This window comes from Hyaena hyaena, unplaced genomic scaffold, assembly GCF_003009895.1.
Source record: "Hyaena hyaena isolate Hyena2069 unplaced genomic scaffold, ASM300989v1 scaffold_92, whole genome shotgun sequence".
NCBI lineage: Eukaryota > Metazoa > Chordata > Mammalia > Carnivora > Hyaenidae > Hyaena > Hyaena hyaena.
The window spans coordinates 1,544,585-1,557,783 of record NW_024080723.1 but is presented as its reverse complement, the minus strand read 5'-3'; the positions used below and the strand labels follow the sequence as shown (position 1 = coordinate 1,557,783).

At 41.9% G+C, this 13,199-nt stretch overlaps 1 protein-coding gene across 3 annotated transcripts in view; it reads right to left on the bottom strand.

The window, feature by feature from the left end:
* MYO1B (myosin IB) overlaps window positions 1-13,199 on the bottom strand; it is a 186,536-nt gene that overhangs the window by 54,003 nt on the left and 119,334 nt on the right. For all 3 annotated transcript variants that reach the window (XM_039234690.1, XM_039234691.1, XM_039234692.1), the window contains exons 8-11: window positions 9,563-9,661; window positions 7,940-8,043; window positions 5,889-6,036; window positions 5,508-5,626 (exon numbers count right to left, since the gene is read on the bottom strand). In XM_039234690.1, coding sequence (XP_039090621.1) covers window positions 5,508-5,626; window positions 5,889-6,036; window positions 7,940-8,043; window positions 9,563-9,661 — 470 coding nt within the window. The remainder of the gene's footprint in view (window positions 1-5,507; window positions 5,627-5,888; window positions 6,037-7,939; window positions 8,044-9,562; window positions 9,662-13,199) is intronic.

Here is a 13,199-nt window from a genome sequence, read left to right as displayed (position 1 = left end):
AACCGCAAGATCATGACCTGAGCCGAAGTGGGATACTTAACTGACTGACCCACCCAGGTGTGCCCCTTCCATACATTAAAAAAAAAAGATATTCCATAACGGCTGGTGGCTAGAGTCAGCATACACTGTGGGCAATACACTGTTTGATACAAATACAATGCTTTTATTTGCTTATTATTTGAAGCACTTCAGAGCTACTTGACAAAGAAGAGGCAGAGAGAGTCTCTCCACTCCTGACCTAGAAGGCACACTCTGGAGAAAGTCAGGCTTGCCAGGAAGAACCTAGAAACCCCTAAATAGGTCAAGTGCCATGAGCTGCACGTGCAGAAAGTGCATACCAACAAGATGTGTGATGCAGGACTCCTGCGGAAGCCTGAGCGTCAGCAGCCTCAGAGGGAAAGCAAGACAGTCTGCTGCTGGGTTTTTGTTTCGTTTTGTTTTGTTTTTTTAGAAAGAGAGAGAGAGAGAGAGAGAGAGAGAGCAAGCACATGAGTCGGGGAGAGGGACAGAGGGAGAGAACCTTAAGCAGGCTCCACACTCAGCACGGAGCCCGACTCAGGGCTCGATCTCATAACCCTGACATCATGACCTGAGCTGAAATCAAGAGTCAGATGCTCCTCTTGATGTTGGCTCAGGTCATGATTCATAGTTCATGAGATCAAGCCCCACTTTGGGCTCTGTACTGACAGTGCAGAGCCTGCTTGGGATTCTCTTTCTCCCTCCCTCTCTGTCCCTCTCCTGTGTGTGCACACTCTCTCTCTTTCAAAAATAAATAAACATTAAAAAAAAAAAAAGAAGAGTTGGACACTCTACCTGCTGAGCCACCCAGCCACTCTAGTTTGCTACTGTTTTTAATACTCTGGCCACTTGTGTGCATTTCACTGATTATAAGCAGAAATTTGAGCAAACCATTACATGTCTGTTATAAAGAACATAATTTATTAGATCATATGGAAATTCTTTTTCCATGTTTCTTTCTAAATGAAGTGCAACAGCTTTAAAAACACAGGCCCTTCACTGGCAACATACTATAGCATTAGAGTACCTTTCCCATTCATTTGACACTTCCAAGCTAATCTTGAACCTCTCCCTAAGTCTGATGCAGCTACTCCAAGGACAGCTAGAAAATCCATCAATAAATTGGCAAAAAAAAAAAAGAACTCAAGTGCACAATGTCGTTTTGGAGGGTGGCGGTGGTTAATGATTCCACTGCAGAAAATGCATATAAATGCTGAAATGGGGAAAGAAGCCTGGATTTCGATGAATACCTTTTCTCTACCCTCCTTTCTTCTAGTTTTTACTTTCTTCACATAGGTCATATAACCGTCTAGAACAGTGCCTGGCACAGAGTAAGCCTATACATCATATTTATAAATATATCATATTTATATTATGATTTCTGAAGTATCCTTTTCCTCTCCCACTTGTGAGCCCATAGAATTCTTTCTTAATCTTTCCGCCTTTCTTGAAAATTCCAGTTATCTCAAAATACCGCATAATCTCAAAACATTACCTATTAGTAAACAGAATGTCATCATAATGGCATCTGGTTTTTTTAGCTACATGCTGATTCCAACAAACCACCATTTCAATATGCAGTTGAACTAATAGTGAAAACTTATTCTGGCAAACTGCTTTATATTTAAAAATTTTTTTTTTAATATTTATTTTTGAGACAAAGACAGAGTAAGAGAGGAGGGCGGGGGAGGGGCAGTGAGAGAGGGAGACAGAATCCAAAGCAGGCTCCAGGCTCTGAGCTGTCAGCACAGAGCCCAACATGGGGCACATGAACTGTGAGATCATGACCTGAGCTCAAGTCGGATGCTTAGTCCACTGAGCCACCCAGGTGCCCCAATATTTTAAAGTGTATTCACAGCTGGTATTCATGTTCTTTGCTTCTTTCAAACAAATATTTATTCCAGAAGTTTAAAACTCAAATGTTTCCAGGGACTGTATGACAGAAATGAATGGGAAGTAGTGTGATATACAGATGCATTCCACATTCATGGCACTCAAATTCAGCATTTAAAAAGCAAGCAAACAATACAGAACAACACAATTATCCTTTCATCATATGAAATATGCCTACTGAGCTATATCTGGTACCAGGGGCTGCCAATCTACCAGCCCGACTTCTTGAGTCTGATTCATGCCACCTAACCGGCATAGGAACATCCTCCACAGTACAGGAAGGAAGGTTAATTCTCATTGAAGCATCACTAACAAGGTGTGTAGAAATGAAGGAAGACACCGAGCACACGGATTCACCATCTCAGAGTCTAAGCACAATATGAAAAGAGTATGCATCTCTACAGCGGCATGAAACGCACTGAAGAAAATCCCAAGTGGAATGTGCTTCAGCGATGACCGGTATTAGGTGTGGCTCAGGTGGAGACACAGGGATGCATGGCCGTGGGGCCCACCTGTAGCAGCTCCCAGTGGAGCGGTGGAGATCAAACCCTCATGAGCGAAACAATCAGAGAACAAGTGTCCAACAGCAGGAGAAAAAGGAAATCCCAGAAGGGAGAAGAGGGGGGCTGTGATCAAGGAAGGCTTCCTGGATGAGGGGTAATGGGATGGACCATTCAGACAGGCAGGAAAAATTAGCCACGCCTTGTGGGGAAGGGACAAGAGTGAAGGCACTGGGTAAAAATAAGCATGCCATTTACAGAAGTAGCAGGGAATAAACAGAGATAAAGGGTTTGTAGGGTCAGATTACCGAGGGCTGTGGAAGCCAAGGAGAGCGGATGTGGTAGAAGCTGAACTACAGCTCTGTCTTGAGTTCCTATCATTTCTCTATGAGTCACTGTATCTGAGAAAAGATCTAAATGCCTTGGGCAGAATAAGGAATGGGGCAATAAGGATGATGATGGGGCCCAAGAACTGAAGCTATGAGGAAACATTAATAAAACAAATTACTTCTTGCTGGAATCAAAACCTTTTAGGCAGTAAGATCTGTAGAAATCTAAACCCTACATTTAATTAAAAAAAAAAAAAAGACCTTGAATAAGGAACTGAAAAATCGAGGACCTCAAGCCAAATTCTTTTACGCCAAAGGTTAAAACAATGTGGAAAAGTTTAACCCGGTGATGTAAGGTGACTCAGGCTTATAAAGTAAGAGGCACCTGGGCCTGGTTTCCGTAGAGGATGATTAAAAAGCGAGAGTAAAACACACAGTAAAAGTAGACCAAAATACATCCACATATATATTCCGTGTATATCCACGTACATGTGGATATTCTTGAAGGGCCTTCTTCACACAGCAGGCATTTTCTCATTGCAACACTTTTTACTTAACGATCCCCACTCTGGCTATTGAAAATGTCTAAACTCGGTGTGACCTTCAGTACAGTGGTTCTCAAAATGTGGTCCCTGGACCACCAGCAGCAGCAGCACTGAACTTATTAGAAACACAAATTCTTCAGTCCTACCTCAAACAGCCTCCGGGCACAGGCTGCCAACCGCATTTGACAAACCCTTCAGGCGGTAGGTACTGAGGTACACTCAAGTTTTCAAGTTTGAGAACCGCCTCCACGTGGAACTTTTCCAGCCACCTTGCTCTCTCTGAATCCCCTTCACGTGTCTAAAGCTACAGCCACGCGAGCCCAATCCTCCCCGATGTAACTCCAAACTGGGCTTTCCTCAGTTTTCTTTTTCAAATGCCCTTTCGCCCATTCTTTATACATCAAATCCTTCGAGGCTGGCTCCGAAACTATCGTCTCCATGGCGTCTTCCTTCATCCCTTAGTCCCTGCTAGTGGTCTACATGGGGCCTGTGCTGAGCAGGCTCTCAGTGAATTTCCTTGATTAAGTCAGTGACTCAGCATCCGACTTTGCGTGAGTGAGACTGACCTGGACGGAGATGATAGCAGAAGCAATAATTTAGTAAGAAGGACACACAACACTTCTAACTAGAAGAGGATTGTTACAAATCAAATTTACATATACATGAAGTTACAGTATTTTTCACAGTCAAAGCACCTCACTTAAAATAAGAAAGCTACACTGAAAGCTACAGACGCATAGACATCCTCGGGTTAGTAGCAAAGACTAGTTCTGAACGGCAAAGAGAAAGACTAAATCCACCTACTGTCTTACAGATGCTTAAGACCGCTTACAAAGAGGAGGAGAATGCAGTTGGACTACGGGGTGAGAAGACAGTAGGCCTCTGTGGGAAAAGTCCCCAGTCAGTCACTGAATTCCAGCCCAGATTAGCACAGACCGGTGGGAGAATGTTTAGGCTGTAGAACAAAGGCTTTACATTGAAAGGGACTCCAGAAGTTGCCTTGGGGTAACATCCACACATGCATGCATCCACTCACCTATCCACTGAAACTGAAGCAAAGGACAGAAGAGATAACCAACTCAGACCTGAGTCTTAGAAAGAGCTCACTGTCTTCAGGTGATGGTATACAATAAGGGAGGCAGGGAGGCCAATCTGGCCTCTCCAAGCCGGCTTCTCCTGTGTTCTCCAAATCAGTGAACGGCAATCCTACTTTTCCAGTCGCTTAAGTGAAACACGTTGGGAGCCGTCCTAACCTCTCCTCCTTCTCTCATACCACATATTACGCCAGCAGCTTCAGACGTAACCGTTGCTCACTCTACTGCTACCGTCTGGTTCAAACCGCCTTCAGTTCTAGGTTGGCACATCATTCCTTGCAGCTTCCTGGTGTTACGAACTGAACGTCTACATCATCTCCCAACCCCAAACCCATGTGTTTAAGCCCTAATCCCCAACGGAATGGTATTTGGAGGTGGGAACATTAGGAGACAGATTTAGAGGAGGTCATGAGGGTAGAGCTCCCATGATGGAATCAGGGTCCTTATAGGGGTATGAGGACACCACAGTGCACCCTCCCCTCCCCCTCCCCTCCCCTTGTGAAGAAGATACAGCAAGAAAGTGGCCGTCTGTCAACCAGGAAGAGGGCCCTCACCAAGAATGCAACCATGCTGGCCCCCTGATCTCAGGCTCCTAACTTCCAGAACTATGAGGAATAAATGGTTTTTTTGTTTGTTTAAGCCACCTAGACTATCGTATTCTGTTATAGTAGCCCAAACTAAGACACCTTGCTCTTACCCATTGTCCCCCTGCACTCTGCTCTGCACACTGCAGCCACAATGACCCTCTGAAACACAAGGCAGATCCTGCCACTGGTGTCCTTTCCCAGTTCACTCAGACGAAACCTCCCTGCCCCAGCAGGGTGGCTCTCCCTTGCTCTGCTCTCGCTTTCCTCTTTGCCTGCTGCTAGCTTGCTGTATAAATTTGTTCATTTACAAGGTCTACCAGTTATCGCCTGGCCACTCCTCCTGCCCAAATTTTAACCTCCACGAGGGCAGGGATCCTTATCTGTTTCGTTTACTGCTGTGCTCTTGGGACTCAGAATGATGCCCGCAATACAGTATTGAGAGTTAAGATAATAGCCTGCAAAATGAAATTTTTGTTTCCACTTATATAAAAATATCATAGACTTTTTAAAAATTCACTTCTGGCCATGACATTTCACCCACCTGAGCCACATTCAGTGTAGTTGAAACTTTCTCCTGCTTGGCCTCAACCGTTCGGAAACTGAAAGCCCGTTCTAGAACTGATTGATCAATGCCGGTCAACTCACAAATTTCTTTTAACTCTGTTGGGGGACAGACACAAAAAGTGACTGTGTATGTGCTGCTAAAAGTCCTTTCCAAGGCTTAGGGTGTTCTTCCTAAAGCACACTCAAATCAAATAGTATAAAATGTAGAAGTCAAAAGACTTAAAACTCAGCTATAATTATGTTTCTGCTCAGTTGCACGGGAAAGCATTTTCAAATCAATGAAAACAGAAGTTTTCCTTTCTAGATTAAGGAGTGGGCAGACGTTCAAAAGCAGGTTTGCTCAACAAGGCTGACTTACCATTTTTATCTTTGATTTTGCTTTCATCCAAACCATTCACTCGAGATTCGGGCTTGAACTCGATGTTCCCCAGTTTCAACACCGCTGCCACCACCTCCAAGACAGACTCAGCTTCATGATCCATAAAACCCACAATCTGCATGGCATTCTGAGGGGGGCAGGGAGAAAAGCAGCTGTTTTCTTTCTGTCACTCGTTATAGCATTTTTTTAATGAATCATATAACAGATTCGTTTCTGAAAACAAACAACAACAACAAGACAAAACGTCCCAGAAAAAGCCCTCCAAGAGGAGGGAGACCTGTGAACAGACCTGACGAGGCACCAGGTGGGGATGTAACTTGTTCAGTGCTTTCAAGCTGTGAGTCAAGGATCCCCAGGGCACTTCGCATGCTGGAGCAAGGGGGTAGAGGGGACCCAAGAGGGAGATGGCAGAAGAGGAGGCTAAGAGCCAAGCCATGGGTTCCAACCCCCCGCTTCATACGCAGCAGCCTGGGGTGTGTGTGTCTATGTCTGTGTGCATGTGTGCGCACATCGTGTATGCATGTGAGTATGTGTCATTTTTCATACTGGGTTCTGATGCTAGAAATAAAACCTAACAAAAAGCTTTTATACTCTCCTACATAAAAACCTGCTCGTTTATTTTATTTTATTTAATTTTTTAAAATATTTTTATTTATTTCTAGGAGAGAGAGAGACAGCATGAGCAGGGGAGGGTCAGAGAGAGAGGGAGACACAGACTCAGAAACAGGCTCCAGGCTCCGAGCTGGCAGTCAGCACAGAGCCTGACGCGGGGCTCGAACCCACGAACCGCGAGATCATGACCTAAGCGAAAGTCGGACGCTTAACCGACTAAGCCACCCAGGCGCCCCTCATTTACTTTATATGAGAAAAATTGGTCTGCAAAGGTGAAATGCCCGACCCAAAGCATTACAGGTAACAAGAAACATTCTTCAGTCATAAGCTTTTATTAAGTGCCAACAATCTGCTAGGAAAAACAGTTACAGAACTGGACTTGAACTCAACTCATGTCCAGGAATCAAGAGGCCTGCCACAGGAGGATGTTTCCAGAGCTTTTAACAAATGACAGAGATATATTCTGAGAATAACCCAGCTTTGTTGTTTTGTTTTACTTGTTTGTTTGTGACAAGACTACCTAGCCTAGCAATGGGAGTAATGTAATTTTTTTTGTCATGGAAAATTTCAAACATATACGATAGTAGAGAGAGCAGGAAAAGAATTCCAAGTCATTTTCACTCACCCTTGAAGATCAACTGATGCCAGTCTTGTTTCTGCTAATGTGACCTACTTCCCCGCCTCCCCACCACCACAGCTGTCCCATTTGGAAGTCAAGTACAGTTACCATATCATGCCCTATAGGAGTAATTTTCAAAGTGCCACTTAAACACAGAAGATAGGATATTGTTTAAAATAATTTGTTTTCAGCGGCGCCTAGGTGGCTCAGTTGGTTGAACGTCTGACTCCTGATTTTGACTCAGGTCATGAGCTCAGTGTTCATGGGATCGAGCCCCACGTTGGGCTCTGAGGCATTCTCTTGCCCTTTCTCTCTCTCTGTCCCTTCCCACTTGCACTGTCTTTCTCTCAAAATAAATGAATAAATATTAAAAATAACAATAATAATTTATTTTCTAATGAACATGAAATGCTAATTATTCTGGTTTACATGTGATTTTTGGAAACTGTCTCAAACATAGTATTGATTTAATGCTTTCCTGGGACAGTTTTCACAGCTGGAAATTAACTACTAAGCTATGGCTACAAAAATATTTGAAATTTAAATATGGCATTAAAAAAGTCAGGACAATACAATAAGAAAGCTCCTTTTGATAAATACCAAAATCGCATGCTCCAGGAGAGCATGGGCCTTTACAATATCGTATGATTTTAGTAAGAATACAATAAATTGTTGTATGATTCTAAAACATTAGGGGGCATGAGTTATGCTTCTAAGAACACTCAGAATTGCTATCAGTTCCAAATGAGCAATAGAGTGTTACCATTTTAAAGAGTAACGAGAGGACTGTCTTACTTACCCTAACGGTTCGGAAATTTGCTGCATCATCCACTCCATTAACTTTGGCAGAGTCCAAACTCAGGTAGTTATATCTGCTGAAATCTCGCTCAAGTGTAAGCTTATCTATTGAATCACGCATACAAGTTGGTAAGTTACTTCAATTAAGTCTAACCATCTTTAATATCTCATTCCTTAAAACCTCCAGACAAAATGACTTTCATATATTAGGTACTGAATCAACAGAACAAAAACTGATACCCAAATACCAACAGCATTTTTCTAAAATCTACCTTTACCACTGTTGTACATATTTCAAGCTGCTTTTCCACATTTATTCATAGTAAGCTCCCTTCCATCTTTTTATCATATAAAATATCTTCAATATACTATTTCATTGTAACATGATGTCTGCCTAGTAATTCCCATGCCACTGGATACTAGGGCAGTGATACAGGTCTTAGTATAAAAATGTTCTCTGGATTCTTTTGAATTACTTCATTGGGATACATTCCAAAAAATGGTGCGCCTGGCTCTGTTCATTTTATGACTTATTTTGGATTGCTAATTAGTCCCCAGTAAGAAGTCTTCACTTTGAAGTGACATCCACAAGCTCTAAACAGACCAAGGCCTGAGAATTCTGCCAGCTTTGTCCTTTTTAATCGGTTTTGTTAATACATGTATAATGAACACTTCAGTGCTGTTTTAGCTTATGCTTGTTGATTAGTGAGAATGATTCTTCCCCAAACATCATTTACTTTCCACGCTTCTAATATGAACTATTTGTTCGAAACTTGGATCACTTAGCCATTAACTACTGGATACGATTCTGATGAACTTCTATTAGTTCTCTAAAATACCCAAAGGTCAGAATTTTAACTCTTTTATCAATTACAAATGTTTTCCCACTATTTTTAAGTCTTCACTGAGCAATTTTTTCCTTATATAATTGTTCTCATCTCCTGGCTCCTGCTAACTTCTTCTTCAGCAAAACAACTAAATATTTTTTTAATTTTTTTAATGTTTTATTTATTTCTGAGAGATAGAGAGAGAGCATGAGCAAGGGAAGGTCAGAGAGAGAGGGAGACACAGAATCTGCAACAGGCTCCAAGTCGGACGCTTACCCAATTGAGCCACCCAGGCGCCCCTATATTCTTCCATTTATTGTTGAAATTTATGATTGGGGCGCACCCGGGTGGCTCAATTGGTTAAACGTCCAACTTCAGTTCAGGTCATGATCTCATGTTTCATGGGTCTGAGCCCCGCGTCAGGTTCTGTGCTGACAGCTCAGAGCCTGGAGCCTGCTTCAGATTCTGTGTCTCCCTCTCTCTCTGCCCCTCCCCTGCTTGCACTGTCTTTCTCTCTCTCTCCAAAATAAACAAAAGATTAAAAAAAAAATTGTGATTCACCCATCCTCCAAAATTTAGTTAGCTCTTCGAGTATGCCATCTGAGTACACATGCACAGCTTCTGGTGAGAGACAGGGACATACAGCAAGCAGATGCTGGGGTAGGACGACAGAAGCAAACATACCACGTTCTTCACCTTAACCACGGTCATAAAAGTTTTTAAGAAAATTAAAAAGAATGCTTTGAAAAATGCCATGACACTAAAAATTAAATTAAAGCCCAGAAAAAGGGACTTACTGAGGAGCTCTTCAGAGGCACCAGAGAGCAGCTGATAGAACACATGGAAGTTTCTTTCGCCTCTTGGTTGCTTAACAACTCGAGACTTCTCTAAAAGATCTAAAGAGAAAAGAGTCAAATATCATAGTATATTATGAATTTTCTTTCAAATCTACCATGGTTCTTCTTCCCCACTCCCCTCACTTTTTTTCATTTTCTTTTTTTAATAAAATAATAACAGAAGCTACATTTTCAGTTGTTTCAGGAAGAAGCCTCACTCGAACTGAAATCACCAAATTAAACAAACCAGGTTCTTTTCAAACAACAGTAAATATGCAAAATAAATTTAACAATATATTCGACAAGCTGATTAAAGACAAAACGGTTTCCATATTAATGTTCATTTGGTGTTATACATAATGGCATTAAGTTCTTCAAATGTAGCATGACACATCTAAGCAATGGGATCCAGTCATTCAGTTATGAATCCACTTAATAATTATAAAGTTCATGTTTCTGAGATCTTGCTATGTGCCAAATGCTTGAGAGCCATTGTCACACTTTACTTTCCCAACTGCTTTAGAAGGTATTACTTAACAAATGAAAAAACTAACAGCCCAAGAGTTTAAGTTGGAATTTGAAATCAGACCATTGGATCCAAATGTAAACCTCACCTCATCATATCCACACACCTTGCTACGTGGGATAAGGGAAGCAGCTCTTCTTGAGGTTTTGAAGTCTTACAGAACGAAAGGTGATCCTCATCTAACGGAATTTGGTATTGCTATTTGACAGTATACTTTCTTTGATTCCAGATACTTTTTTATCCAGTGATTTCATGTCTAATCTAGTTTTCAAACTTTCATTCAAAAAGGAAGGAAGGAAGGAAGGAAGGAAGGAAGGAAGGAAGGAAGGAGGGAAGGAGGGAAGGAGGGAAGGAAGGAGATAGGAGGGAAGGAGGGAAGGAAGGAGATAGGAGGGAGGGAAGGAAAAAAGCCAACCAACCAGAAAACAGCCATTGAGGCAGTACACAAGAGATGGCAAAGTACAATGGTGAACTGTATCCTGCCTGAAGTCCTGCTTACCTCTGACCAGTGATATAAAAGGGGCTCTGCATTCTGTAGGCAAAAGCCAAATTTAGTTATAAAATTCCAAATCACTGATCCCATTATTAATTTTAGAGAATAGACACATTTGACTTCCAGTCCGGCTGAAATCTAAACATTATTAACAAATGAGTGAGGGAGAGAAGATGTGCAATTTCTCTGGGCATGGTCACTGAACTTCTCAATTTGTATTTCTGGAATCCACAGGAGCATGGAAAGATGAGCCTAGGTAGAATGAAAGAGTGTGGACCTGGTGAATGAGAAGTCCTAGGGTGCTCCCCATACACGAGGTCATTTGTAAGAATGAAGAGATGGGTTACAAGGACGTACAAAATTAAGTGGATTAAAACGAGAACAAAAATATGTAAACTCAAAAACTATAGGAACGGGATGCTCATTTTCATCTTCAGTGCTCATTTGACTTGGATGACTGCCAATGCCCTCAAATCATACATGGAGAATAATGAAGACTTTATATTTAGCAAAAAGAAAGGAAATAGAAAATTGAAAAGCACAAGTGAGACAAAATTTAGTAAAGAAGGGATTGTATACTACTCATCATCTCTAAGGGCTGAATGTTTCAGTTAAGAAGTAAGACTGACGCACAAAGCAGAAGACAAAACAAGCAGATAAGATAAAAACGCAGTTTGATTGTACTGATCATGTGACCAAGCTCCTTTAGAGTTCTAAGAATATAGGCACAATTTCAGAAGAAAGAATCCACAGAGCATGAGCAGATCCTCATGGAGAAGTTAATCCTTATAGGAAACTCTTTGAGCCTCGAAGAAAGTAACTCAACTGCATGAAAAATATAAATAAATGCTATGGTTCACTTCATCAGCACATTTTCTTCAAATCAGCTCACTTACTGCTCACCCACTACGCGCCAAGACTGGGAATGCACCCAGCACTGATTGCAAATATAAAGACCTTCAAGGGTCACACCGCTCCCGATCTCTCCCAGCACCAAGCCAACAGCAGCAACTCTTCCCAAGGTAGGAGAGCTAGGCCTTGAAAGTACCGGCAGCCTGCTTCCTGCTCATTTCATAGGGGTGCCTTACTAAGGATGACCACTGTTTGGTGTCACTTACCCAATCACATCCCAACAAGCAAACTGTGGTGCTTCAAGATATGAAATAATACCCTCAAAGCATGACAGAGCCACACTGTCCAAAGGCAACACTGCCAGCCTAATGTTTGGTGCTCTTTGAACAAATGCTAACAGAAAACGGAGCATAAAACGACGACGGCTAGAAGGTTTAGCAGAGAACAGCCACCAAGTGCAAGAACAATATTCCCACGTGCACATAATGGAAAGGAATGTTGGTCAATGTACTCCTTGAACCACATGCTCTGATATGATCAGTGATTACTATCATATTCAAATATGAAAGTTAATACAATGTGTGTTTAAAAGGAAAGGTACAAAGGGAAAGTAGGAAGGGAACTTTCACTGACCTTCTGCTCCGCATTCGGTGCTTCTCATTAGTAATCCTACTCAACTCCAAACACCTCCCCTGAGTTGGTTTTATAATCCCTATTTTATACAGGAAAAAATGAGGCTCATGTCACACTGTTACTAAGTGACACAGCCAGAATTCAAAGCTTCAGGTGACTAAGATATCACACTTATGCTGTTTATAATTTTCTAGTACAAAGAATGCAAAATCCATAAATACTAGGAAAGGCCATACTTCACATAAAATACACGACTTCATCAATCACAAAATAAGAAACCTTTATTACAAAGCAGTTGAAGGTTTTATCACCTAAAATGCTTACACTATTACTCCAGAGCCTCCTATTTCTTTATGACATTTCTCAGAAGTTACAAGCTTCCAAAAAGTAATCAGGGAAAAGGTTTGGCCCCAAATAATTTGCTAATGCTTAAAACCATTCCCTATTCTACCTTATTAAATGTGCACGCACCAACATAATCTAAGAGTATGAAGCCATATCAAATAATTACTCAAAGCACAGAACATAAATTAAATTTATTATAAAGACTTGCTACCTGACCAAATGAACTTCCTGAATGCTCCCCTTAAGTCAAAGCAGACACCGGCTCAGCCTGCCTTTTCAGCCTCACATGTTCCTGCTACCACTGACCGAGCCTCTGTAACAAGACTTAGGGAAGAAGAGGACAGGACATGCCAAATGTCTAGTGAAGAAGAGAGTAGGAATTTCCACGTATTCCAATGCAGATAAGTTTCCTTCTCAACATGCAAACTTAAGCTCACATTAAATCTGATACAAACTTAAGTTGTAAGGGAAGAGATAAACCTACTAAGCCATTCTAAAGGAAAAAACCAACAGACCAGGTCAGAGAAACTCTGGGATCAGAATCCCTCCCCCCGCCCCAAGCATGCTCCCGCCACCTGACTATTACTAGGACGAGCCTGTCACTCAGGGGCTTTCCTAGTCTTGACTAATTACCAGTGCGTCTACGGCATGTACACGTGCCTGTGCACCGCACAGGCCCCTCCCCTCAGTACAAGACACGAAAGAAGGAAAATGTCCATGTTTTTTGCACCTGCTGGAGAAGGAAGTGT